Here is a 26302-nt window from a genome sequence, read left to right as displayed (position 1 = left end):
ATTATATATTGCTTTTAATCTTGGATATTCCACAAAACCTCTTCAGGCATCTTTCCCAGAGGTTGTTTCAAGTAAATATTTTTTTGTTGTTTTCGAAATAAATAATAGAAATAAATAATATATAAATAATAGAAATAAATAACATATAATAATACATAATATTATAAATAAATAATATGCAATATATCACACTATATTGTATATTATAGCTTCTTCATAATAAATAATATAAATAAACAATATGCAATATATCACACTATATTGTATATTATAGCTTCTTCTTATTTTCTTCTTCTCCTTCTTGTCCTTATTCTCATTATTATTATTATGATATTTATTTATTTATTTATTTATTTATTTATTTATTCATTTTGTCTTGAAAATAAACCAAAAGCAGCTGCATTCTCTCCCAGCTCTGCCCAGCAAATTCTCCCCTCACTGAATTTCCTCTTCTCCTTTCCTCTTCCTGCCTCTGTTGGAGCAGGAATTTTGGCCCAGCCACAAGTGCTGGGAATCAGGTCGTGCTGCAGCTTCTCCCCTATCTCTGCTATCACTGAATCAAGATAAAATAAATCAAAATAAATCAGTGCTGGCCGCTGGCGGCTGCCAAGGTGTGAAATGAGTCAGGCTGGCACCTGCGCCCGCTCCGGGATTGCATCACCGGCGATAAAAGCTCGTTTGTCAGGAATTCATTTGTCAGGAATTCATTTGTCAGGAATTCATTTGTCAGGAATCTGGGCCCGCCCGGTGTTTGCAGGTTCGTTTTCTGCCGCTCTTCCTCCTCCCTTGGCAATTCCTCTTCCTCCTGTCTCTCTGGGAAAAGCACTGATACCCGGGGTAATTAACACTGGGGGTAATTAATGCCCAGCCAGGCATTAATGTGAGGGAAAGAAGGCCACAAAATGCAAAGTGTCTCCTAGCAGGGAAGGGTGTAGGAATTCAGCACATCGCTCCAGATGTCCAGAGAGAACCTTTGAGAGGCTCAGAAGTCTCAGAATGTTGCCAAAAGCACTTGGTGGCTTGACTTTGATCCCTCTAGAGATGTGCCACCTGCATATGAAAATATAAGAATTACAGAAATTTGAAGGATGTAGAAACAGTACATTTGCAAAATGAAACACAAGTTTTAAAGTTTTAGTACAAGAGAGTTATGGAGAGAAGATAGAAGAATTTAGGCCTGTCTCGTGGTTCTTCTTTCTTCTTCTTGTCATCCATTTTCTGTGTGATGCAGGCACTTTTGGATAAGTTCTTGGTGAAAGTACACTTGCCAACAAGAGTGAAAAGTATTGAAGATAAAAAATATGATTTCCGTAAGTTTTTGTTATAAAAAGACACGACTGCCCCGTGGGTGATCAGAGTGCCTTTGGGTGCCTTGCTGGTCAGATCCCAGCTAAGCAGAGAGAAACCTTTGTAGATAAGAAATAATAAACAACCTTGAAAACCAAAAATCTGAAAGTCCAGCCTCGTCTTTTGAAGCCCGATCTTAACGAACCCTCCTACACCTGTCTGGGCAGAGACAGACAACAGCCAACCCAGAGAGAAGGGAACATTTAGACTGGAAATTTACATTTAAAATTTCAATTTTATCTAAATTTAAATGTATTAAATTTTAGATTTTATTTTAAATCCCATAAATTTAAATTTGGGTTTATGGGAACATCTTTCCTCATTTTCCCTTCCCTTGGTTTTTCTCTCTCTTTGCTGCAGCAGGAGTTCTCCTTCTGCCCCATTTCTTTTGTAAAACTGGTCAAAACTTGTATTTAAAAGTGAAAAAGCAACATAATTTTGGGGGTTATTTTTGCTTTAAAATTGGGAAATAGTTTGTCTAAACAAGAAGTGGCACCTACTGCTTCTTGCTGAAGGGACCTTTTGAAAAGAACTTTGCCAGTAACTAACTGATTCTAAATTCTAATATCTATTTTGCCCTGGAGATCGGCACCTTTGGGAAGTGAGAACTGAATTTGGGGTCTCAAAGTGCTCCAATCTGCTTGTGGCTTTGTCACCATCATATTTTCTGGAAAAATCCCTTTGCCCAGGGTTTTTCTCCTGGGAAGCTGAGAAGCCTCAGAAAAAAAGGAAAACAATAATTATCTGATTTGCTTCTCCTGTGTTTTGCTCATGTGGAATGTGTTTGGAGATTGTTTATCCAACATGTGAATTGTTTGATTGGTTTCACGTGAATTATTTTCACTCTTTGGCCAATTACAGCCCATCTGTGTTGAGTCTCTGGAGGAGAGAGTCACGAGTTTTTCTTTAGTATTTTTCAGCCTTCTGTCTGTATCCTTTCTGTATTCTTTAGTATAGTTAAGTACAGTATTCTTTAATATCATATAAATCATAAAATAATAAATTAGCCTTCTAAGAACATGGAGTCAGACTCATCATTTCCTTCCTTTGTCAGGGGACTCAGAAAATACAGCATGGCTTGATTTTCAAGACTCCTTTATCAGAATGGGGTCAAGTGTTTGGTCTGTTAATGGGGTAAAAAAGCAGGGCTGCACTTCTTTCCTCTGTGACCCCATTCCACTCAGATTCTCTCAGTCTTTATTAAAAAAATAATAAGATAGAGAACAGTTTTCTGGAAAAAAAAAAGTTTTATTATCAAATTATTCCTATACAGCACAATTACCCGTGGTAAGGTAAAACAGATCTAGGTGTGCAGTCACTTGGAATTCAGTTCTACCAGCACAAAAATCAACAAACAACTCCTTCAGTGCAAATTAATGCCTTGGATTGTGTGGAATTCCTGTCTTTGGACTGTTTTCCTCTCAGAGTTCTCTCCAGCTCCATCTTTGAACGAGGGAAAATCGTAGTAGTTACAAAAATAGGTAGTATTTCAATTTCTAGGCTTTACAGTACAGTGGGAGGTAATTTCTCAGCCTCTAAAGTCCTTATTTCTTCATTGAATCCATGAAATCTCTTCACCCCAGCACGGGGTGGATCCATGCTCGATATTGCACAGACAGGACTTGAAAGCAGCAGAGGCTGGGCCAGGTGGGGAAGGAGCTCTCCTGTGTCAGACTCTTCAGTAATACATGTTCTTGTCCCACCAACCTGCAGGAGAAGGGAGGGGATAATAAGTTTTTTAAAATTGGCTATTTTTCCTCAAAAAGGAAAAGTGATCATTGGAGAAAAATGGTTCATTTTTCAGCAGTCACCCATGAGTGGCAGCTGAGGTGGGGGTGGGAGGGAAAGGATGGGAAAAGGCACATGAAAAATGAAAATATTCAATTAAAATTCACTTGGAACAGCACACTCACTTCCTGGGTGTCTCCTGATGAGCAGCTTCCGGATTTCATCGTAGACCCAAATCAGGATGGCAAAAGGCACAGCCACAAACCAGTACTGGAACCTGGGAGTGGGGCAAAAGGACTCACTCAGAAACACCTGAGCACAGCTCAGCTCCAGTTCTGGGGTGTCTGTGCTGTTCAATGTCACTAAAACCAATCTGCCCCCTTGGGCATCTTCCCTTTCTCCTAATTAATCCCTCAAATTGATGATGTGCATGTAAAGCCTCCCAGTCTTAAATTAAGGCTCAAGGATTAATTAATTCTAGGTCCTATTCAAGAGGAAATGTTTCCTGGTGTTATCACAGCAATAAATCACCTGACTGATCTATTTAAAATAAAAGTTACATGCTGGCTGTGTTCACAAAAATCTTGGAAATGCTGGAAGAAATATTTAAATGTTGGTCTTGCACAGGTGGCTTTTTGGATCCTCAGTAGGAAATCCAGTAGGAGAATGTGGAAATTATGGTAACAGTCACCTTTTTGGCCAAGAAATAGTGATGAATACATGAATTTTTAAAAATATTTATCCTGCAGTGGTGCTGCACAGGCTCTTGCTCCTGTTTGGTGCCCACAAGGAGGGCAGGGGAAGCTCAGAGCTCACCTGAGTGGAGTGAAGTTCAGGGCTGTAACATGTCCAAGGCCGTAGGTGAGAATCAAAGCAATTCCTATCTGGGAAAATATCCCCACCCAGATGACTTTGTTCCTGCAGGAAAAGCAGAGAGGAAGAGTTAACCCTCTGTGAGAGAGTTAAACTAACCCCAGAGTTAAATTCCTGTGAGAGAGTTAATCCCAGAGTTAACCCTCTGTGAGAGAGTTAAACTAACCCCAGAGTTAAATTCCTGTGAGAGAGTTAATCCCAGAGTTAACCCTCTGTGAGAGAGTTAAACTAACCCCAGAGTTAAATTCCTGTGAGAGAGTTAATCCCAGAGTTAACCCTCTGTGAGAGAGTTAAACTAACCCCAGAGTTAAACTCCTGTGAGAGTTAAATTAACCCCAGAATTAAATCCCTGTGAGAGAATTAAATTAACCCCAAGTTAATTCTCTGTGAGAGAGTTAACCCCCTGTGAGAGTTAAATAAAGTCCAGAGTTAACCCCCTGTGAGAGAATTAACCCCTTGTGAGAGGGTTAAGTTAAACCCAGAGTTAAACCCCTGTGAGAGGGTTAACCCCAGAGCTAAACCCCTGTGAGAGGGTTAAATTAACCCAAGTTATCCCCCTGTGACAGAGTTGAGTTAACCCCCTATGAGATGGTTAAATTAACCCAAGTTAACCCCCTGTGGCAGAGCTGAGTTAACCCTCTGTGGGACGGTTAAATTAACCCAAGTTAACCCACAGTGAGAGAATTAACCCCCTGTGAGAGGGTTAAGTTAAACCCAGAGTTAAACCCCTGTGAGAGAGTTAACCCCAGAGCTAAACCCCTGTGAGAGGGTTAAATTAACCCAAGTTAACCCCCTGTGAGAGGGTTAAATTAACCCCAGAGTTAACCCCCTGTGGCAGAGCTGAGTTAACCCCCTGTGAGAGAGTTAAATCAACCCCGGAGTTAACCCTGTGTGTGCCTTCTGGATCCCTGCAATCCCTGCTCTGCAGGCACAGGGCTGGGTGGGCAGCTCTGTCCTGTACCCCAAGTGCTCCTGCCTGTCCTGGCAGCATTCCCAGCCCAAATCCAGCTGTGGGAGACACCCAGAGCAGCTCCTCCAGGCTCCTGCAGCGCTGGGAATGTGCTCAGGTGACTCAGGTGCTAACACAAGGAGGAAGCACACAGAGGTGTAGGCTGCAGATAAAGGATGGAAAATCAATGGCTCTGCTATCAGAAAGCCTGGGAGGGAATGCCAGCTCTGCTGCTGGCCCCTGGCCCAGCTGATATTTGGAATTCTACCCGGACTGGAGGTTTGCAGAGGGAGGCCAGCACTGTCTGGGGGAGTTTGGCTAGCTGGTATCTCCCTTCCCAGAGCCTCAAGTTATCTCAGGGAAGTCCAGACTTGCTATCTCGTGATAAGGAGTTCAGAAAGTAATCTGGAAGAGAAACTCCCATTTTTTTTTTCCTAGTAAACATTTTAATGAATGGAAAGTTGGTTTTAAGCTGGTGCATTTTCAGAATAACCAGCACAATGTCTTTAAAGAAAATCCCTACCCTGAAGCAGAAAAGAGGCTGAGGGGAGGTGCAATAAAATATTTGCCTGAGATTTGTGATTGTTTAAGGCCAGGCTTAATCTCTGTGCAAAGACTGAAAGTGAGAGGGCCAAATCACTGAGCTCACCTGCTTCTGAAGGGAGCAGGAGGCTAACTGGAACTGCAGGTTTCGATTAGATAGGAAAAAATCCTTCCCTCAGAGGGAAATTCTTCCCAGGTGAGGCCCTGGCGCAGGGTGCCCAGAACAGCTGTGGCTGCCCCTGCATCCCTGGCAGTGCCCAAGGCCAGGCTGGAGCAGCCTGGGATGGTGGAAGGGGGATGAGATGAGCTTTAAGGTCTCTTCCAACCCAAACCATCCTGGGATTGTGCATCTACCAAACTCACCTGAAGAGGCCCTGGCGGAAAATGGAATTTCTGCGCGTTTTCCTGATGATCAGATCAGCCACCTGCTGGATGGTGATGCTGACAAAGAAGGCTGTGTAGCCAGTCCACTGCAGGTACATGCGCTGGTAGTGGGTCTGCAGAGCCAAACAAACACCAAAACCTTTTAAATTCACACCCTCCCACCTCCCCCAGGCTGCTGCAAACCCCCAGGGGAGGCTTCATTGCAGTGCCCGAGGTGTGAACGCAGGGTTCCTCCAGATTTGGGCACAGAATGCTCAGATCTGGGCCCAGCTTCATTCCAGGGCTGAGTCACGAGGCTGCAGCACGAGCTGGGGCTGAGGGGTGTTTGTGTGGATTCATCAATGCCTCCTGAGCCTTGTGATTCTGCAGGGGAGGGAGGGAGGGAGAGGGGGAGGCTGCAGAGGACTTGGCAGAGGTGCTGCTCACCAGCAGGGCTGGGAGAGGATGGTGAGGATGGATTTTGGGGGGTTCAACCATCCAGACCAGAGAAGAAGGTGCAAGGGGCTGTGAGAGGATTGATTTTGGGGGGTTTAGCCATCCAGACCAGAGAGGAAGGTGCAAGGGGCTGGGAGAGGATTGATTTTGGGGGTTTAACCATCCAGACCAGAGAGGAAGATGCAAGGCGCTGTGAGAGGATGGTGAGGATTGATTTTGGGGGGTTTGACCACCCAGACCAGAGAGGAAGGTGCATCTGCAGGGGCTGTGAGAGGATGGTGAGGATTGATTTTGGGAGGTTTGACCACCCAGACCAGAGAGAAAGGTGCAAGGGGCTGGGAGAAGATGGTGAAGATTGATTTTGGGGGCTTTAAGCACCCAGACCAGAGAGGGAGGTGCAAGGGGCTGGGAGAGGATGGTGAGGATTGATTTTGGGAGGTTTAACCATCCAGACCAGAGAGGAAAGTGCAAGGGGCTGGGAGAGGATGGTGAGGATTGATTTTGGGGGGTTTAACCATTCAGACCATAGAGGGAGCTGAAAGGGGCTGTAAGAGGATGGTGAGGATTGATTTTGGGGGTTTAACCATCCAGAGAGGGAGGTGCAAGGGTCTGGGAGAGGATGGTGAGGATTGATTTTGGGGGGTTTGACCACCCAGACCAGAGAGGAAGGTGCAAGGGGCTGTGAGAGGATGGTGAGGATTGATTTTGGGGGGTTTATGCACCCAGACCAGAGAGGAAGGTGCATCTGCAGAGGCTGTGAGTGAGGAGGTGAATTGTCAAAGAATGAATGAAAAAGCAGAGGCTGAATGAAGGAGCTGTGTGACAGGAAGCCCTAAAGAGTCTCTCCTGCAGGAACACGAGATGAAAACTAATTCTATTTGCATTGAAGCCTCGTTTGCATTCCCTACACCTTTATCCTGAGGGAATTTTGAAGCAGGCAGGTGGGCAGGGAATTTTCAGGGCTGCTTTACCCATTGCTGCCCGTAGGAATCCTCGAAGTCGTTGATGGCATTGCTCTCCCAGTTCACCCTCACTCCCAGCAGCGTGGAGGGCAGGAAGCCTTGCTCAGCATAGACTGTGAAATAGGTGACAAAAGCCCCCACCGACTGCATGATTCCTGCAGAAACAATGAGGAAAAACCGAAATTAAGGAGCACTGAGGGATGTGCTGGATGCATGAAACAAGCTAAAGGTAGTTTGAGAGTTTTGGTGCTGTGAATTTCTTGCCCTCTGTTGATAAAACCTCATTTTATTGCTGAATAATGAGCAACAGGAGGGAGCTGCAGAGGAAGGGGTTGAGTTTCAGCTCCTAAATTTAAGGTTTTTTTAATTAATCAGCTGGAGTCTTGCTCTGCTGACACAAGAGAGAGTTTGGGGGGCCAACCCACCGATCTGCAGGTAGGAGTAGACAGCCAGCTGCTGGTTCACCAGCCGGTCTCTCCTCTTGTTCCGGGGCCTCCTGTTCATGATGTCACTCTCAGCTTTCTCGTAAGCCAGAGCCACCGAGGGGATCTGCAAGAGAAACAAACCCTCAGCGCCTGGGGGGCAGCATTTGCCTGATTCCCAGGGGTTTAGCAGCAATTTGCTGTTGCCAAGTGGTTCTGCTGAATGTTGGCAGAACAGAGGAGAGGAGGATCTGTGTGGATCCCTAATAATTAATTAATTAATTCCTATTCATTGTAAAGGGCTTGGGAAAATCTGAAATATGCATGGATCTGGTGATCAATGCAGAAGGCTAGAGGAATTTAACATGAATTTAACATGAATTTAAAATTAAAGGGTCTTCCAGGTCCCTTGGGCTGGGCTGGATGGAATATGAGGGGTAACTGCAGAAATCCCTCTGATCTCTTGATTAAAACACAAGATATTATATATAATAATAGATATGTTTATTGTATTATATTGTATTATATTGTATTGTATTGTATTGTATTATATTGTATTGTATTATATTGTATTATATTGTATTGTATTATATTGTATTATATTGTATTGTATTATATTGTATTGTATTATATTGTATTATATTGTATTGTATTATATTGTTTTGTATTATATTGTATTGTATTATATTGTATTATATTATATTATATTATATTATATTATATTATATTATATTATATTATATTGTATTGTATTGTATTGTATTATATTGTATTGTATTATATTGTATTATATTGTATTGTATTATATTGTATTATATTGTATTGTATTATATTGTATTGTATTATATTGTATTATATTGTATTGTATTATATTGTTTTGTATTATATTGTATTGTATTATATTGTATTATATTATATTATATTATATTATATTATATTATATTATATTATATTATATTATATTATATTATATTATATTATATTATATTATATTATATTATATTATATTATATTATATTATATTATATTATATTATATTATATTATATTATATTATATTATATTATATTATATTATATTATATTATATTATATTATATTATATATTTATTTTTTTAAATACATAATTGTTCACTGCTGATTTTAGCCTGCATCAACATCTTTGCTTTCTGCTCCCTCCCCTGCAGGTTGTTGTTGTTTTTCTACTCTTCTTTCCCTCTACCTGGCTGCTTTTAATCCCTTTTTTCAGTGCCTTTCTCATCTGTAGGACAAATCCCCTGTTCAGGATGTGCCTCCACCCCCAGCCCCTGTCCTGGCAGGACATTCCAGCAGGAAATGGCTTTGGAGCCCCCAACTCACAATGTCGGTGCCCAGGTCGATGAAGAGGATGGTGATGGTGCCAATGGGCATGGGGATGCTGGCAATGATGTAGATGAGGAAGGGGCAGAGCTCTGCAATGTTCTTGGTCAGGGTGTAGGCAATGGTTTTCTTCAGGTTGTCAAAGATCAGGCGGCCTGGGGGAAGAGAAAATTCTTCTGTCAAAGGGAATTTTTATCAGGGAAAAAAAGTTCAGTTTAACTAAATGAGGTGGAAGCATTTACTGCTCATTTCTGCTTTCCTCATGTGTTTCCTCATGCATTTTGTAATTTGGCTTTGTTGGGTTTTTTAAGCTCCCCTCCCTTGAAGGCTTCTGAAAACTCAAGTGTGATAAAACATTTCTTCTGATGAGGCAGTTTGAGGGGAAAAACCTCATTCCCCAAAATGCTGTGGCTGTGATGGGAACCACAAGCTCTTTACAGTGAAAGACGAGTGGGATGAGTGCTCCTGTCTTAGGTGGAGCACAGTGAAGGTGATGTGTGAGAAAATAATAGAGGGAAAAGGTGGAGAAAATAATTTATATCTTTGTGAGGCTTCAGACTGCATTGGAACAAGTCAGGAAATGCTTTTATCTGAAGCTTGATCAAACAGAGACAGCAAATCTTTATTATGTGTGGGAGAGGGAGATGATTTCCTTATTCTCTGATTGTCATGTGTAGAAATGGAATTCATTCCCAGCTTCCCCAAAAAGCAAATCCACAAATCCAGAAAGAGAAGAGAGGAAGATCAGAAGGCCCTGCCAGCAGCTTCCAGCTCAAAAAGTGGGAAACAACATCATCTTTACCTTCCTCCACTCCTGTGACAATGGAAGCAAAGTTGTCATCCAGCAGGACCATATCAGCTGCATTTTTGGCTGCGTCAGAGCCAGCAATCCCCATAGCAATCCCAATATCTGCTTTTTTTAGGGCAGGAGAATCATTGACTCCATCTCCAGTCACGGCAACCACAGCTCCCTGGAACACACAAAAGCATCCAGATGTGGGTTTGGGAGGAGAGGGTGGATCCTGTCAGCATCAATCCTTAAATTTCCAACAGAAAAATGCTGGTAGGAAGTTCTGAATCCTCCCTGTACCCACATCAAACACAGCCAGGGGTCAGGAGGGTGGTGGGCAAGCTCAGAGTTATGTGTGGTTCCCTTTAGAGTAGAGGCCTGGAAAATTCAGGGATGTGGTTCACTGCTTCCTAAAGGGTGGACATCTCAATTTGATCCATTTCAAATGCAATCAATCTGATAGTTTGGTATAAAGAGGATTTAAGGTTTGCATGTCTGCTCTATGTGCATGGTCCATCTCTGTCTGAGCAGAGCCAGGTTCACCTCTGACATCTGGGGGAGGTTTGATTAACACAAAATATCCTGGTTTGTTTTTTTTTTTAAATGAAGTGGCGATTTGATTAACACAAAATATCCTGGTTTGTTTTCTTTTTTTAATGAAGTGCTACAGAAAGAGCCAGGCTTCATCTGATTCACAAATTATGTAACTGTTGAGTTAGAGCCCATCCTCATTCTATCCCAACAGCTCCTGGCCATCCTCAGTCTGTGCTGGAGTTTCTCCACTAATCCAAAAGATGGAAAACTCTGATTATCCAACTCAGCTTCTTTGTTATCTTCCTGAGCATCTCCTGCAGCTCCAGGCTCTGCTCTGGCTGATGCTGAAGTTTCTGGCTTGGTTCAAGGCAGGGTGTTCAGAGTGGGGACAAAGCCTGGCAAACTGATTAATAAAATGCTGAATTTCCTGTCCCTGGGGGGATTGAGCACAGTGTCACTACCTATAAATAATGCCATGTACAGAAAGGCTTATAAGCTCTAAGTGCTAAACATAGCTGGAGACTGGCTGGGGGAGGGTGTTCCTTTTCATCCCTAAAGAGCCAAATCTGCCAGGAGTGTGGGAGTCTGAGCAGGGCAGAACACGTTTACCCACCGTGTGCCTCGCAGAGATCATTCAAAAAATAAAAACCACATCAAATTGAAGTTTTATCTCTTATTTTTACTCTCTGGAGAGCCCTCCAGGCTTAAACCTAAAGAGCTGATAATGCTGATTGGGAAGCTCAGTGCTGGCACAAATACAAAAATAAAATAATATTTTATGCCACATCTTCTCTACAAAATCCAGGCACAGCTCTAGTGTAGCTTTAATTCACAAAATCTACTTGGAAGATGTCATTTTTGAGTAGAGAGTCTTTTGATGGCAATTTTCATCTTTTACAGAGCTGTATAATTTTTTTTTTAATTTTTTTTTCCTCCTGTGCTGGCAGCCCTCCAGGCTGCTTTACATAATATTGCCCATGGATGGGACAAACCCTCTTTAAATCCTGCTGCCTGATTTACAGCCCTGGGAAGTAACACAGATAAGACTTGGTGGTACATAAATCATACTCCGGCGTTCTGTGGGGCTCATACCTCAGAATCACAAATAATCTAGGCTGGAAAAGAGCTGTGAGTTCACCTGTTCACCCAGCACTGCCACTAACCAGCTCCACTCCCAAACATTCCTGTGGGCAGGAGGACATGGCTCCGAGCAGCCACACGAGATAAGAGGAGAGGATGTGGCAGCAGCATTGCTTTTATCTGTGTTTAAAGAATTCCCGAGGGAATTCTCCTTCCTAGCCAGGGCACAGGAGGCTTTTTGTGCTTCTCAGAGTGCCAGGGACAATCCATGCTCTGGCTACAGCTCCAAACCCAGGGAAAGCTCATTTTGTCACCAGGAGCTGTGTCTGCAGCAGGAATTGGAGCGGCTTGGACTGAGTCCAGGCAGCGTTTGTGGCAATCTGTTAGATAATGTTCTGGCACGGGGAAAAGACGATAAACAGAGCTTAGGGAGCACTGGGAATTGGCTCCCAGCCTCTCAGCCCTGCTGTGTGTGTGTGTGTGACCTCTGCCACGCCTGCCTCACCTGCCTCTGGCAGCCCTCCACGATGATCAGCTTCTGCTGGGGCGACGTGCGCGCGAAGACGATCTCAGCGTGCTCGCGCAGGATGGCGTCCAGCTGCTCCGAGCTCATGTCCTTCAGCTCCATCCCGTTCACCACGGCTGCCGTGGCTTCCCTGCAAGAGCCACGGGCAGGGCAGGGTGAATTTTCAGATTAGAAGGGTGGAAATCGTGCTCTTGAGGGATGGGCGTGCAGCTGGATGGCGGGAAAGCGGCAAATTGAGTTAATTGCAGAGGCGTTTGTTGTTAATCAGCTGGAGTTGAATGAAAGGCTCTGCAGAAATCCAGAGTGGATCACAGTCACTTCTGGATACAGAGGGGTCTCATTGAAGCTTCAGAAAATGTATTTTAAAGAGGCCTCTCACTGGGAGGAGCAGAGGAAGACATCACTTCTGCAAAGAGCTTTTATCCTTCCCTTGTGATGCTATTTTTTCCCCATTTAAGGGGTGAAGGAGGCATTTGGGCTGATGGTCCAAACTGGGTCGTGTGATGCTGAATTTTGCTCTGTGTGTGTGTGTGTTTAGTCAAACAGGCAGTGACAGTGACTTCCCCACGATGTGCAAAGAATAATTCACCAGATTTTCTTCACGGGCAGCAGAGATGAAAACCACCGAGTGGACACATTTAGGAGGAGATGACTCAAGAGTGGGAATGTGTCATAAAAAAAGCAGAAAGCAGCGGGGATGCAGCATAAAAGCACCGTGGAGGGAGCAGGGAAATGAAGCCCTGGGTGCTGCCAGGCTGTGCTGGCTCTCACCTCCTGTTGACCTGCTCCACAGGGATGTTGAGGCGCTTGGCAATGTCCTCCACGGTCTCGCTGGTGGCTGAAATGATGCCCACGCTCTTGGCGATGGCCTTGGCCGTGATGGGATGGTCGCCAGTGACCATAATGACCTGAGCAAGGGACAAGAGAGCACTCAATGGCCAAAGGTGGAGGGAGATAAGGGGGAATGTCTGGTTTTGAGGAGCAGGAAGCGATTGGGGATCAGAGCAGCGCTGTGTACACAGCAGAGGGAGATTAGGGGCGGTAATTGCCCAGCTCTGGATCAACATCTGGGCTCTGCCTCTCTTGCTGAGGTGCTTTATCAGGGCTCTGGGGGAAGAACTCGTCACAGGCAGCCAGATTAGAATAATGCAGAATAAAGGAGCCCTTATATAAGGGTCTATATTAGGCATCTTCAGTGGGGAGGGTTTGTTAGGATATTGCATCTTAAAATGGATCCTTGTGACTGAGGTGTCCTGACAGATAAGGCACAGCCTTTTCTTGCTTTTCTCAAAGAAAAGTAGCCAGATCTGTCTTCAGGCTACAGAAAATTTCATCAGGGTTGGGGTTTGGGATTCTTCTCATCTAGATGTGTAATTCCAAATACGATTTTCCTAGATTTAGAGAGATTTCACCTCTGCTTAGTTTACTTGTGTGTCCCCAGGGAGGGAAATTAGGGGAATTACTGCTTCAGGTTTCACTTGAATAGTGTTAAGATTAGCGATTCCTTTGGATAAATGTCCAGAGCAGTGTCCTGATGCCATCTCTAGAACTGTTTCTATCAATCACCTTATTCTGTTTACAAGCAATTCCTTCCAGCTGTTGTGGGTTCTGTATTCTAGAGATGGATCTGATGAGAGATGATCTGAGCTTTTGCAAATTCAGATTTCCAGGTTTGAGGGTTTTGTGCAGTTCCTATAGTCTGATTCCCACTTAAATGAAAATGTTTTTTCTCTGGGGGCTTTCTAAATTGAAATTATACAATGCTCTTAACTAAGGTTAAGATTTTTGATAATCGTTGCCAGAAAGATAATTAGTGACGATGAGGTGGAAGATCTTAAATTTTAAATACTTTAAATAATACCTAAAATAATCATAAGGAGTCTTTCTGTAGTGAACCCACTGTGTTTTTCTCTGTAAAATCCTCACCTTGATGCCAGCACTGCGGCACTTGGAGACAGCGTCAGGCACCGTGGAGCGAGGTGGGTCAATCATGGACAGGAGCCCCACAAAGCACAGGCTGGAGGTTGGGAAGTTCATGGAATCTGTGTCAAACTGGAAGGTCTCTGGAAACTCGTTCTCAGGCAGGTACAAGTGGCAGAAACCTGAAAAGATATTTAGGTTGGTGAGATGGCAGGAAAATGTGGGAGAAAGAGGAGAGGCTTTGCTCTTGCCCATGGAGCTCCAGCATTTAACAATTCTTCCAGGCATGCTGGATGTGCCCACACTTTAAACGCCATTTCACAGGTTTTACAGCTGGATTTTACCCCATTTTCATGTTTTCCCCCCTTTTCCCAGGCACTCACCCAGCACTCTCTCCCCCATGCCCCCCAGCTCCATGTAGGCTGTCTGGAAAGCTTCTGCCTTCTCACTGTCCAGAGGCTCTTCCTTGCCATTGATCATGATGGTGCTGCACCTCTCCAAAATCCTCTCTGGGGCCCCTTTCATCACCAGCAGGAAGCGTTTGTCGTGGGGGTCGTCGGTCTCGTGGATGGAGAGCTGTGCCACAAAGAGGAGAGGGGTTGGAAGAGCTCAAATTGTCCTCATTTCCTTCTGGTTTCCCATGGGATTAATGTTCTTTTCCATGAAGAAATCATGATTGCCATCAAGTGGAATGAACTGTATCTATTATAACTTGAATTTCCTCTGCTGTTGAATTACCCCATTAAGGCCTCCAGGTCACCCCTTTGCTGCATCAGGCCCAGTGATAGAAACAATCTGGCATGATTTCCAAAAAAAAAAAAAAACAGAAACACACCTGGAATTTGTTGGTAGAGTTGAAAGGGATTTCAGCCACTTTCCTGTTCTGTGCTCTGATGCTCATCACATCCCCCAGAATGACCTCAGAGAATTTCAGCAGAGCTGTCTCAGAGGCATCTCCAACCACGACCCTCTGTGGGCACAAAGGAGGAAAACATTTTACTTTTACATTTCCACAATTCCATGGCATGCTGCACACTTCAGCAACAAGGATCCCCATTTTTATGTTCAAGCTATCCTAGAAAAAATATTAAAGTAGAATTTGGGAATGTCAGCTTTGCTCTTGGAGTTAGAACTGAGCCACAGCAGACTGTAAAGCAGATTTGGGGTCACACTCAGGGCACTACAGGTGAGCTGAGGCACAAACCCAAATTAATTTGAGGATGGCACTGATGAGTAAACAGCAGGTTTGTCCTGGTAGCCCAGTCAGTAGAATTTACTACCTTCGAGCAGTCATGTGGAAAGACATCAATTAAGGCATGTTTACCTTTGCTATAATAAATTAACAGTGCAGTAATTGCTGTTCCTGCTAGCTGTCTTGCCTTTTTCCTGGCAGGCACAGTTGGGTTTGGACAATGCACAGGTGCTCTTGGGGCTGTCCTGTGCAAGGCCAGGAGTTGGGATTGTGGATCTCCTCCAATTCAGGATAATCTGAAATTCTACGCTTTTGACTCTGTGTTTTTTTTTATCCCGTGTTAAATTTTTTGTGTACAGCAGTTAAGCCGCTGTCAGTAGGAAGTTACTGGTAAAATGGAGATTGTTAAAACCAAACAGAGAAAATTGTTTTTTCAGAGGAGGGGAAATAAGCTGGTGTGAAGTCAGCAGTACCTTCATGATGGGGAGATTTTCCTGTCCTGGCCGGAATTCCGCCCGGTTGCAGAGAGTGACAATTTTTGATAACGCCGTCCATGAGGGGGAACTTTGATCAAAGGGCTGGGCTGAGAGAAGCAAAACACACATTGCATCTTTTAGCATGTTGCATGACACAAGTAAAATCTTAACAGTGAAAAAACAGAACTGACTTATTTGCAGAAAAAATTTATTCATTTGACAGCTTCTTTTACGGAAAAAAAAAAATTGATATAAATTTTCCCTCCAGCAGTGCTGGCAAAGGGGCTTGGATGATGCTTGTTTGCTTAATTCCCCACTAAATGTACTCTTGGCAAAAGGTTCTGGAGTAGAACCTCCTTCAGGTTTACTTCCTGTGAGTGGAATCCAATATTAATTCTTTTTTTCACATCTCCACATGGCTAAGGAGGGATTTCCACGTGTAGAAGGAAGATATGCCTGATTTAGCCAGCAAAACTGAGGATGGATCCAGGTATGTGCCCCTTCCCACGGCCCCATTTCCCCATTTACTTGTTTGATCTTCACTGGTGTCAGCTGAGTAGATCTGGTTGTCAAACCAGAGGTGGGCAACAGTCATCCTGTTCTGGGTGAGGGTGCCTGTCTTGTCGGAGCAGATGATGGAGGTGGAGCCCAGGGTTTCCACCGCCTCCAGGTTCTTCACCAAGCAGTTCTTCTTGGCCATGCGCTTGGCCGTGAGGGACAGGCTCACCTGGCAGGAGGGAAGGGGTCCAGCTGTCACCAAGGTGTGGCTACACACAGGTGTAACGAGATTGCATTCTCCTGGTAGATCTTTTGTGGGGTTTGCAAGAGAATATTTTAAATTTTTCATTTTTTGTTGGCGGCAGTGCATTTTTTTTCTCCCCTTTTAAATTTTTAATTTAGAATCTGAGGTTTGGCTGTAACGAGCACAGGTAGATTTGCTGCTGACAAGAACCTGCTGCCTGCTGATAGGAATAAGGATGCCTTATCAGTCAAGAGGTTGCTTGGGATGGAAGAACCTGTGAGGGGCAGGGAGCTGCTGGTCACCAGCTCCATGAATCCTGCAATGATTGCCTTCATTATTTGCTGCTGGGGTGTTTGGAGCCAGCAGTGCTTAGCATGTGTGCTGCTTCTCAGGCAGGGATTTTAGTGCTGGACAACTGGTAATAAAGTGGAGTTTTCATGTGACTTTCAGAGTACAATGTCCCCACTCCCAAGTGGGAGCAGGTGGTGGGGAAATGAGTCACGTCATTGTACTCGGCAGCCATCGGGACAGAGCAGCAATTGAACTTAAACCCCAGCTGGGTTTAGGATGAATGACTCAGTTACACCAGAATCACCAAATGAATTGAACCCCCACCCCTCTCCAGCCCCAACCCAGCCCAGAGCAGAGAACCCCAGCGCAGACTCACCGTCACCGTGGCCAGCAGCCCCTCGGGCACGTTCGCCACGATGATGCCGATGAGGAAGATGATGGAGTCCAGGATCTTGTAGCGCATGGAAACGGAGATGATGAAGAAGAGGACCCCGATGGAGATGGCCACCCCTGCCACCAGGTACACGAAGTGCTCGATCTCGATGGCGATGGGCGTCTTCTCGTTGCCCACGCCCGAGGCCAGGGAGGCGATGCGGCCGATGATGGTGCGGTCCCCGGTGTTGATGACAATACCCGTGGCAGTGCCTGCAGGGACAGAAAACTGTCACCTCCAGGGCACACAAACACTCTGCAGCCTGACATTCCAGCAGGTATTGATGGAAAAACTGAGGAAACCATGGTCGGTTCCAATCCAAATCGATCCGTTGGTTGGTGCAGCCGTAACCATGCTGCGTGTTGGAACAAATGTTTAGTGTGACCACCCCCAAGGTCACACTTTAATCTGCTCAGGTCAAAATTCATGTGGGCAATTAAACCTCTCTCAAGTTCCTCAAAGAATTGCTCAATGAGTTAGCAGGACTAAGCAGTCCCTGTGCAGGTGCCTTTTTGGGGGCCCTGCTCTCTGTATGCTGATAAATAATAAAAATTAGAAATGTTCAGCTCCCCTGAAGCTGCTGAATAGAGGTCAAAGACTAACTAGAATAAAAAAGAAAAGGATGTAAAGGTGTGCACACAGGATGATAATCGTGGCTGGAGCTAGTGGAGATAAGAGATAAGGAAGATAAAATGGGATTTCCATGCCCAGTTTCAGGATCAGCTCACCTTCCACACAGGTGGTGGAGTAGAAGGCGATGTTCCTGGTCTCCAGGGGGTTCTCGTGGGTGAAGTCACAGGAGCGGGACTGTGGCTCTGATTCCCCTGTGAGTGAAGAATTGTCCACCTTTAATGAAAGGGAGACATGCCCAGATTAAAGTCAGCAGTACACAGATGTGTCCAGCCCAGGAGGTGAGGTGGCAGCTTCATCCATAATCAGTGACATCAACAACTCTCAGTGCCCCTTCTCTGAGCTGCTGCTGTCCCTGACAGGACCTATCTCTGTGGGAATTCAGGTCAGCCAATGCTGTGTGTCTGTCAGTGGGATTTTCAGCAGCAGCCTGAGAAAACCCCACAGTTTTGAGGATCTGCCTCCAGTGGAAACTCTCAGTTTTGTATTGGTGCATCTGCCCTGTCCTGGCAAAGAGCAGAGCCAGAACATGGCATGGACTTCTTGGATGTTCAGGGAGGGAGGTGTCAGTCCTAGAGGAGCTCAGCATCACATTCAGGCTTCTGCTCTCTGACTTCATTAACTATGTCCAGTCAAAGCTCTAACAACCCATAATGGCTATGGAGAAATTCTTCCTATGTAATAAATCACTCCAAACTCTGTTTTCCCTCTTTCCTTTGCTCTTCCAAGCCCTGTTTACCTTGCAACCCTGAGTGAAGATGAGGCGAATGTCTGCAGGGATCCTGTCCCCACCCTTGATCTCCACAATGTCCCCAACCACCAGCTGGTCTGCTGGCAGCTCCTTCTTCTCGGCATCCCTGAGGACCAGAGCTTGCTGGAAGAGAGAAATGGGACAAAAATGAGCTTTGTGCCACCCTCTGCACTGAGATCCTCCCCTCTGTTCTGGGAAAGAGCCAGAGCAGGGTGATGGAGAGGAAATGTGAGAATGTTTGACAGCCAGCTGGACTGCTCAGCCTGGAATTTGGGGGATATGAGATGGGAAGTGGCCTTGGGGATGGGGAAATGCCTTCCAGGGATGTGCTCACATGCCATCAGATCTGTGGGCTGCAGAATGTGAACCCAGCACATTTCTCCCCTTTGCAGGACTGAACTGGGCACTGAGTTCTCTAACCCAGTGCTGGATGAAAACAAGGATGTGCATCCCACAGCTCACAGACCCGTGAGAGCAACCACGTGTGCTTTTTAGCAATGGTTTGTGATTCAGGACGTTTATCTGGGTCATTTGCCAAGAGATAAATTCAAGTTGGGCTTGCTGTGCTTCCCTCATCCTTTTCTGGGATGAATTTTGGCCTCAGTTGAAAGGCACTGTGGTTCTCACCTGTGGGATCATCTTGCTGAAGCTGGCCATGATGTTTGTGCTTTTGGCTTCTTGATAATAAGCAAAGATACCAGTGAGGATGACAACCAGAGCCAGGACTACTCCGAGGTAGAGCTGATCAATAAAAGATATAATTTGGTTAATTTAAGACAAGTTCTCAGCTATTTCTCTGTTAGAATGACTCAGTTCTGTGTTGTTTTAAAATGAGATTTTAAAAGGTTAAAAGACAGGTTAAGAGAGGAACTTTCAGGTGTTGGCCTGCAAACAATCAATTAAAGCTTTTTTTATGTGTGTATAAAAAAGTTTTTAATAGTTTTAATAATCAAAAATCCTTCTCTAAACTGACACAATCCTGAAAAAATTAGTATTAAAAATTTAAAATAAAAAAAAAAAGCAGAGTATAACTCAAAGGGCAATTAGTCAGAGACTCTTAATCTCTGACTGAAGTCAGAGTCTAAAGTCTTTAGACATTTTTACCGCTCTCAGAATTCTCAAGAATTGTGACTATGCCCAGTGGCCATCAAACCTTTGCCCAGGCACTCTTTAGGCGAGTGCTGTGGCGGTGTTTGAGCTTTTATCAGAAGTGTTTGGCAGCGGGAGAGCCTGGTGAGAACAAGAGGCCTCCTTGTAGTTACTGAGTAACTGTGGAGTATTCCAACCACCCTGCCCGTGGTGGGCACTCATCCACTCACGTTGTCAAAGGCTGAATCCACCCCCTGAGCCAGCTGGATGCCAAAGGAGATCCAGGAGAAGCCAGCCCCGATCCACAGGAGGATGGAGAAGCCCCCGATCATCTGCTTGAGGAACTTCACGATTTCGGGGGTGGCTTTGGGAGGAGTGAGCGCGTTGGGGCCGTCCCGAGCCAAAATCTCTGCTGCTCTTGCGCTGGAGAGACCCTGCAGAAGGAGGTGGCATGGTCACAATGAAGTGACAAACTGATTTTTAACCCCAGCTCAGAGCAAAATGCCCATGCTGCTGTTTTTACACACTTACTATGAAATCACAGATTTCTAAACCCACTCGGAGCAAAATGCACGTGCTGCTGTTTTTACACATGTTTACTATGAAATCACAGATTTTTTACCCCAGCTCAGAGCAAAATGCACGTGCTGCTCTTTTTTCCTCATGCTTACAATGAAATCACAAACAGATTTTTACCCCAGCTCAGAGCAAAATGCCCATGCTGCTGTTTTTACACGTTTACTATGAAATCACAGATTTTTCAACCCAGCTCAGGGCAAAACGCACGTGCTGCTGTTTTTACACATGTTTACTATGAAATCACAGATTTTTAGCCCAGCTCAGAACAAAATGCCCACAGTGCTGTATTTTCACATATCCACAATGAAATCACAGATTTTTACCCCAGCTCGGAGTAAAATGCCCATGCTGCTGTTTTTTCACGTTTACTATGAAATCACAGATTTTTACCCCAGCTCGGAGCAAAATGCACGTGCTGCTATATTTTCACACATTCACAATGAAATCACAAACAGATTTTTACCCCAGCTCAGAACAAAATGCCCACGGTGCTGTATTTCCACACGTCCACAATGAAATCACAGATTTTTACCCCAGCTCAGAACAAAATACCCATACTGTTTCTTTCAAGGTTGTTTGTGTCACACACCAGCTGCAACTCTGATTTCCAAACCTCCTGATTTCAGAGTGGCTGCTATTAATTATCTGCTGTGGAGAAACAGCCATTTCTTATTTCTTCTGGAGCACTGAATTTGGGGCCACATCCATCAGGAGTTTCCATTCTGTTGGTTATCAATCAAATAACCAACACTGGACTAAGTGTTTGGAAATCCAGGGGAAAACTGACATTCTTTAGCTTCTGCATTTCCACAAGGTCTTTGCAGCTCAGGAGGTTTTTGAAATTCTTGTCTGGGCTCTGGTTCAGTGCTTTGATATTCAAATGTCAGGTGTCAAAGGGACTCGAGTGTCATTTCTCAAATCTAGATTTTCCTTCAAAATCAGCTCAATCCATGCAGTCTTTGGCTGTAAACTGTTACAGTGGAAAGTGAATTGTGTGAAATCAAAAGATCAGATAGCAGCTTTAGAAAAAATGAGGTCCTGGTGCAAAGCCCTGGGGTGCCATTTTTGATTTCAAAGCTGTAGCTCAGCTCTCTTCAGACTCGAGAGAAACTCCACTTTAAATCCAGGGCCGTGCTCGTTGGCTTGATGGTTTGGGCTTTACTGGGAGCATCAGTGCAGGCACCCACACACATCTAATAATGAAATTCCTGCTCCTGGGAGCTCTGGGGAGGACAGAGGCACTGAGTGAGGCAGTTCCTTCAGGAAGCCCTGTGCACTTACTTTGTCAATGCTGGTGCCATACTTCATCTCCAGCTCCGAGGTGCTGAGCCTGTGGTCATCCTGCATCCCAAGAGAGACAGAAATTGACAGTGAGCAGAGCATCAGAATGCTGAAACTTTTATTTCCAAACTGCCTGGATCTGGGAACGTGGATGAAGTTGCTTGTATGACACCTCACTTTCATTAATTGGACAAATCTGCATTGATAAGCAAAATATCTTCCCCTGGAAGATGAGAATTTTTTTTCCTTTTGATTTGCAGAGTGCTTTTGTAAATAGCTCCCTCCTCCAGCAAATCTGTCACAAGAACAGGGTGGTGTGCTCATGTTTCTGCTGCTTGCCACGAGGGGCTGTGCTTCTTTTGGATAAATCATTTCAGTCTGCTCGCTGCAGGGCTCAGAGTGTGTCTGACAGCAACCTCTGCCCTTGATTGCCAGGGTAGGGAATGTGAATTATCCTCCTCAGTCTGGTGGAAAGAGGCAACAGGTTCTAAGCACAGGTAAAAAGGGTGTGGGAGAGGGAAATCTCAAAGCTCTTGTCCTTGGCCTGCAGTGACACCTCTGTGGTATCATTGGCCTAATTATATCTTGTACTGAACTGGGATTTAGAAGCCAAGAATTTGAGAGATCTCCCAATTGTTTTCTCAGAGTGATTCATGGGTACTTGGGTGAGTCAATTCTCCTGTCTGTGCTTTGGTTTCTCTTTAGAAACACGGGAGTGGAGTTACATGCCCCCGTGGCAAAGAACACAGAAATATTTACCTGCTGCTGGGCAGATCTTGGAAACGTGCTGGGTGAATGGGTGAGAGAACCATGGAATCAAGACCTTATTTTGGTGTTCTTTGAGCTTTGAAATGCCATCCAGCCCGTAAATAGCCTCTCCTCTGAGCTGCTCTCACAGCAATCCCAAAAAGAGGTCAGCATAATTACCCTCATGTTCCAGATTGGGAAACTGGAATGTGTGGAGAGGAAGCAACATTTCCAAGAGCAGCCAGCAGGTCGGTGGAGAGCCAGGAGGAAAGCACAGATTTCTTGAAGGCCAGAGCAGTTGGTTTGGGTAAAACCCCCTGTGTTTAAGGCTGAGACCTGTGCTCAGCTCTGGGATCTCTCAGTGAGAGGTTCTGCCTCTCCCCTGACTCCTGGCTGGCTGTGCAAGCTGTCAGGAAATACTGATGGCAGTGATTCCATCTGGGGAATGGCTCCTTTTTGGGCAGATAATGTGCTGTACCATTGGTGCCTTAATTAGACCAGATTCATCCTCTCCTTTTGGGCATTAATCTTGCACAGGGTTTTTCTGGCACGCTCCAGGAGGGTGAGGAAGCAAATCCTTCCCTGTGCCAGGATTTTCAGTGCAGGACACTCCCTGGATTTCATGGAATGTGTAATGGAGGCTCAGCAACACTCACCAGGTCCAGTTCTTTCTTAAGATCTTCTGCCTTCTTCTTCTTCTTGTTGCCTTTTTGGTCTTTGTGCTTCTCCTCTTCATCTTCGATCTCTGTTTTATGCAGATCTTTTGTCCCATAGATCTCAACCGAGTAAACATCAGACCTTTTCTGTAAAAGACCACAAAAAAGTCAAAATTTTGCAGATCTACTTTTTTAGACAGCTTGCAAATTTCTGTTGTCACTTTCTCCTAACTACTTGAGGTGTTTTTTCCTGTCTTATCCAGAAATTCATGAAGTTTGTGTTACTGTGTGTGTGATTGTGACCAGGACTTCATCAGGTGCAAATTACCAGGATTGCTTTAGGGATGTACAACACTTCCTGCAGTTCATGATCTAAAACAAGCATAGGAAAATACTGCCCAGGACCTCAGTAGTGAAAATTATTAATTTATTTATCAGCTCCAAGGAGAGATCAGTGGAAAAGCAAAGAATTTGTGAAAGGAAAGGGGGAAATTATCCATTGAGAGCTTGCTTGATCCTGGAGCTTTTCAGATCCCTAACTTCAAGATTCAGATTTTAATTACAAATAACACTTTTAGAAATAGATATTTGCACTGAATCAAAGTGAGGGATGGAGGCAAACCCCAGACTGAATGGCAAGGAGGAGCTGCTCTGTTTCTGCCCACACAGAGCTCAGACCTGGCAGGGATTTAGCCAACAATTCACTTCTCTTTGGCACTGGAATACTGGGCACAGGGAGCTGTTGACCCAGGGAGGCTGCTGCACCTCAGGGAATGTTTTGCTTTCAGTGATAACTCGGGAGTTGTGCTGTTTCCAAACCCTGGGTTAACTCTGCAGTGTGCAGGGCAAACTTCCCTCCCGTGCCACTGATTAATGATAACGTTCCAGCTCCCAAATGATCCTGGAAACGACACCCAGGCCCTGGGAGAGCCATTGGGTGACCCCATTCCAGAGGTTTCCTCATGGATTAAACCCCAGGAGCTCAGGAGAGCCCCCCTGGATGTTCCCCCTGGTGGGACAAAGCACAGAGGGGCTCTGCCAGTGCTTGGCTTCCTGAGAGGTCTCACAGCAATGAAGGAAGAGCTCTCCATAACACAAAGAAAGCTCAAATAATGGAAACAGCGAGGAAAAAACAATAATAATTAGGGTGTCTTATCATTTAACACTATTCTGAACTCAAATCTGGCATCTTATCCTCAGCTGTCCTGTAACCAAAGGAGTATTTAAATCTTGGCATTGTCTCTTGATGAAGGGGAAACCAAAGAGCTGCTGAGCAGTTTGAGGAGTTTAAAGACTAAAATATTATTCCTAAACACTTGATTTTGCTTGGTGATGCACATCCCAGAGATAGGGAATGCCTGTTATAAGTTCTGGGGTTTTTTCTGCCATGCTGAAGATTCACAATCTGTTTTATCTATTGGGAATTTTTCTCTTCACCTTCCTCCTCCTCCTCCTCTTCCTCCTCCTCTCTTTAACTCTCCAGCCCAAAAAATCTGTTCAGCTTTTCAAATCCCTATAGGAAACAGAAACCAGGAAAGGCAGCAGCTCTCTGCTGGGAGAACTTAGCAGGTGGAAGAGAAAAAAATAAAGAAAATTGATTAAGTTAGTAAAATCTCTTGCTCACTTTTAAGCATGACCTATATTAACCTTTAATCTTCAGAGTTTTATAAATTGTCAGATTTTGGCTCAGATTTTTGGCTCAGCCAGTCCAAGAATTCTTCCCAATGCAAATGTTAATGCCCAAGAGTGTCTGGTATTAATTCCAGTTTTCACTTAGCCTGTACTTATAGCATAGATTCCCAAAATTAATCTTAAGAAGAAGCACAAGGGGCATTGTACCCACCTTGACCATCTTGGTGAGTTTATTCCTTTCCTGATGGAGGGAAGCAGCCAAGCCAAAGCCTCTGGATCAGAAGCCAAAAAATCTCTGGATGAAAAGCCCAAGCCCAGCTGGGGACTGTGGTGGCTCAGAGCAGTCCTGGAGTGCAGAAGCTCCCTGAGGTGGTGGGTCCCTCTCCTGTTCCAGCAGGTGTTAGCTGGAATGCTGCTCCCACCTCGGCATCCTTCAGGCAGGGCCAGCTCCCTGTCCCAAGGCTGTGGAGAAAGAGCTCTGCTTGCTGCAGCTTTATAAATCAGCATCTTGGGCTGCCACTCCACCCCTCCCCTTCCAGGTCCAGCCCATCTTCTGTTTCACCTGGAGTAGGTGGAAAAATACCACAGTAATGGGCATGTGGGTTTCAGGTCAGATAGGTTCTAATTATTCCCTTGTAGTGTTTGCTCACAAGTAGGGAACAGGTGTATTATTCATCTTGCTGGAAGCAAGGAGTTTCCTCCAGAGACTTTCCAGCTCCGGGCTCCCCTGGGGATCCTGGGCTGAAGGAGGGCTCTGCACATTCTGCCTCACCTGCCCAGGTGATGTTCTCTTCGCCTGAGGCCCCTGCAAGTCGAATTCCTGCCTCATTTGGGTGCTGGCAGGGATTTAGTGGAGTGGTGCTCTCGGAAGGTGCAGAGCTTGGACTTCACTCTGAATCCTTGCCTTGTATTTCGTGTGTTTTCCACCTTCATGCTGAGCTGGGAGAAGTGAATGAACTTCCTGGTGCTTGTCCAGCAGGGCACTTACCTGAACAGTTCTTGGTTTGTCTTGTACCAATTGCCAGCTCCCAGGTAGGAGTGATAATGACATTTGTGACACTTCTGGTGCCTGGCTGGTCTCATCACTTGGGAGTAAAGCTGCTTCTTCACCTCTGAGGCTGAAGTGATGAAAAGCTGAGTGAAACACAGGAATGCTCTTCTGTAGTTTAATGTTATTTGGGGAAAATTTTGCTGTCATCCATCTAAATGGTCTTTAATCCATCCATTTGGTCTTTAATATGATAACCTTTAATCTTTGCTGTTATAGTCTCGAATTCTATGTAATCCATAAACTTTAAATCCATTGGAGATCCTGAGTGGTGCCACCAGTGAATGACTCAAATTGTGGTCAGAGATATGACGTGTGGATGGAGTTAATCAATCAACTTTATCAAATCACAGACAGAAGCTGTTAGCGGAGGGGAAAATCCAAGGACACCTTCTATTACCTCAACAAAGCAGGAATAATTTATATTCAAATCAAGTTCACAGGAATTTGAGCATCAGACCTCCTCAAGCTGCTCCCACTCCAAGGTTTGTGTGTGTTGGTCTTTTTCCACGGCATTCTTTGACCCTGGAGCGTTGCGCAAGGTGCAGGAGTGGGTCTGGAAAGGTTTCGTGTTCAGTTTCTGCTCCTTGATGTACTCAGAGCTGCTTTTGTCCAGGAATATCAACCTTTCCCTGAAGGTTTCCCAGCGTGAGCAAAGCAGGGGTGAGTTGGCTGGATGCAGGGAACCCGTGTTGTGTGATGCCCAGCACTGAGATCCTCCCCTCTCTTCTGGGAAAGAGCCAGAGCAGGGTGATGGAGAGGAAATGTGAGAATGTTTGACAGCCAGCTGGACTGCTCAGCCTGGAATTTGGGGGATATGAGATGGGAAGTGGCCTTGGGGATGGGGAAATGCCTTCCAGGGATGTGCTCACATGCCATCAGGTCTGTGGGCTGCAAAATGTGAA

At 44.9% G+C, this 26302-nt stretch overlaps 1 protein-coding gene across 1 annotated transcript in view; it reads right to left on the bottom strand.

The window, feature by feature from the left end:
* Positions 1-3025: 3025 nt before the first annotated feature.
* Positions 3026-26302, bottom strand: part of LOC311162851 (potassium-transporting ATPase alpha chain 2-like) — a gene marked incomplete at both ends in the record, with an annotated part of 42046 nt that continues 18769 nt past the window's right edge. The window contains 22 exons of the mRNA XM_084221431.1: positions 3026-3054; positions 3261-3352; positions 3892-3993; positions 5804-5937; positions 7231-7376; positions 7647-7770; positions 9001-9155; positions 9803-9971; positions 11910-12060; positions 12702-12838; positions 13857-14032; positions 14234-14426; positions 14686-14820; positions 15516-15625; positions 16047-16245; positions 16928-17196; positions 17713-17830; positions 18354-18488; positions 18993-19106; positions 19685-19888; positions 21315-21374; positions 22718-22864. Coding sequence (XP_084077557.1) covers positions 3026-3054; positions 3261-3352; positions 3892-3993; positions 5804-5937; positions 7231-7376; positions 7647-7770; positions 9001-9155; positions 9803-9971; positions 11910-12060; positions 12702-12838; positions 13857-14032; positions 14234-14426; positions 14686-14820; positions 15516-15625; positions 16047-16245; positions 16928-17196; positions 17713-17830; positions 18354-18488; positions 18993-19106; positions 19685-19888; positions 21315-21374; positions 22718-22864 — 3099 coding nt within the window. The remainder of the gene's footprint in view (positions 3055-3260; positions 3353-3891; positions 3994-5803; positions 5938-7230; positions 7377-7646; positions 7771-9000; positions 9156-9802; positions 9972-11909; positions 12061-12701; positions 12839-13856; positions 14033-14233; positions 14427-14685; positions 14821-15515; positions 15626-16046; positions 16246-16927; positions 17197-17712; positions 17831-18353; positions 18489-18992; positions 19107-19684; positions 19889-21314; positions 21375-22717; positions 22865-26302) is intronic.

The sequence above is a fragment of the Fringilla coelebs genome, assembly GCF_963513975.1.
Source record: "Fringilla coelebs genome assembly, chromosome: 25".
NCBI classification, from domain to species: Eukaryota; Metazoa; Chordata; class Aves; order Passeriformes; family Fringillidae; genus Fringilla; species Fringilla coelebs.
The sequence above is the reverse complement of the archived record's forward strand: the minus strand, read 5'-3'. Positions and strand labels throughout refer to the sequence as shown.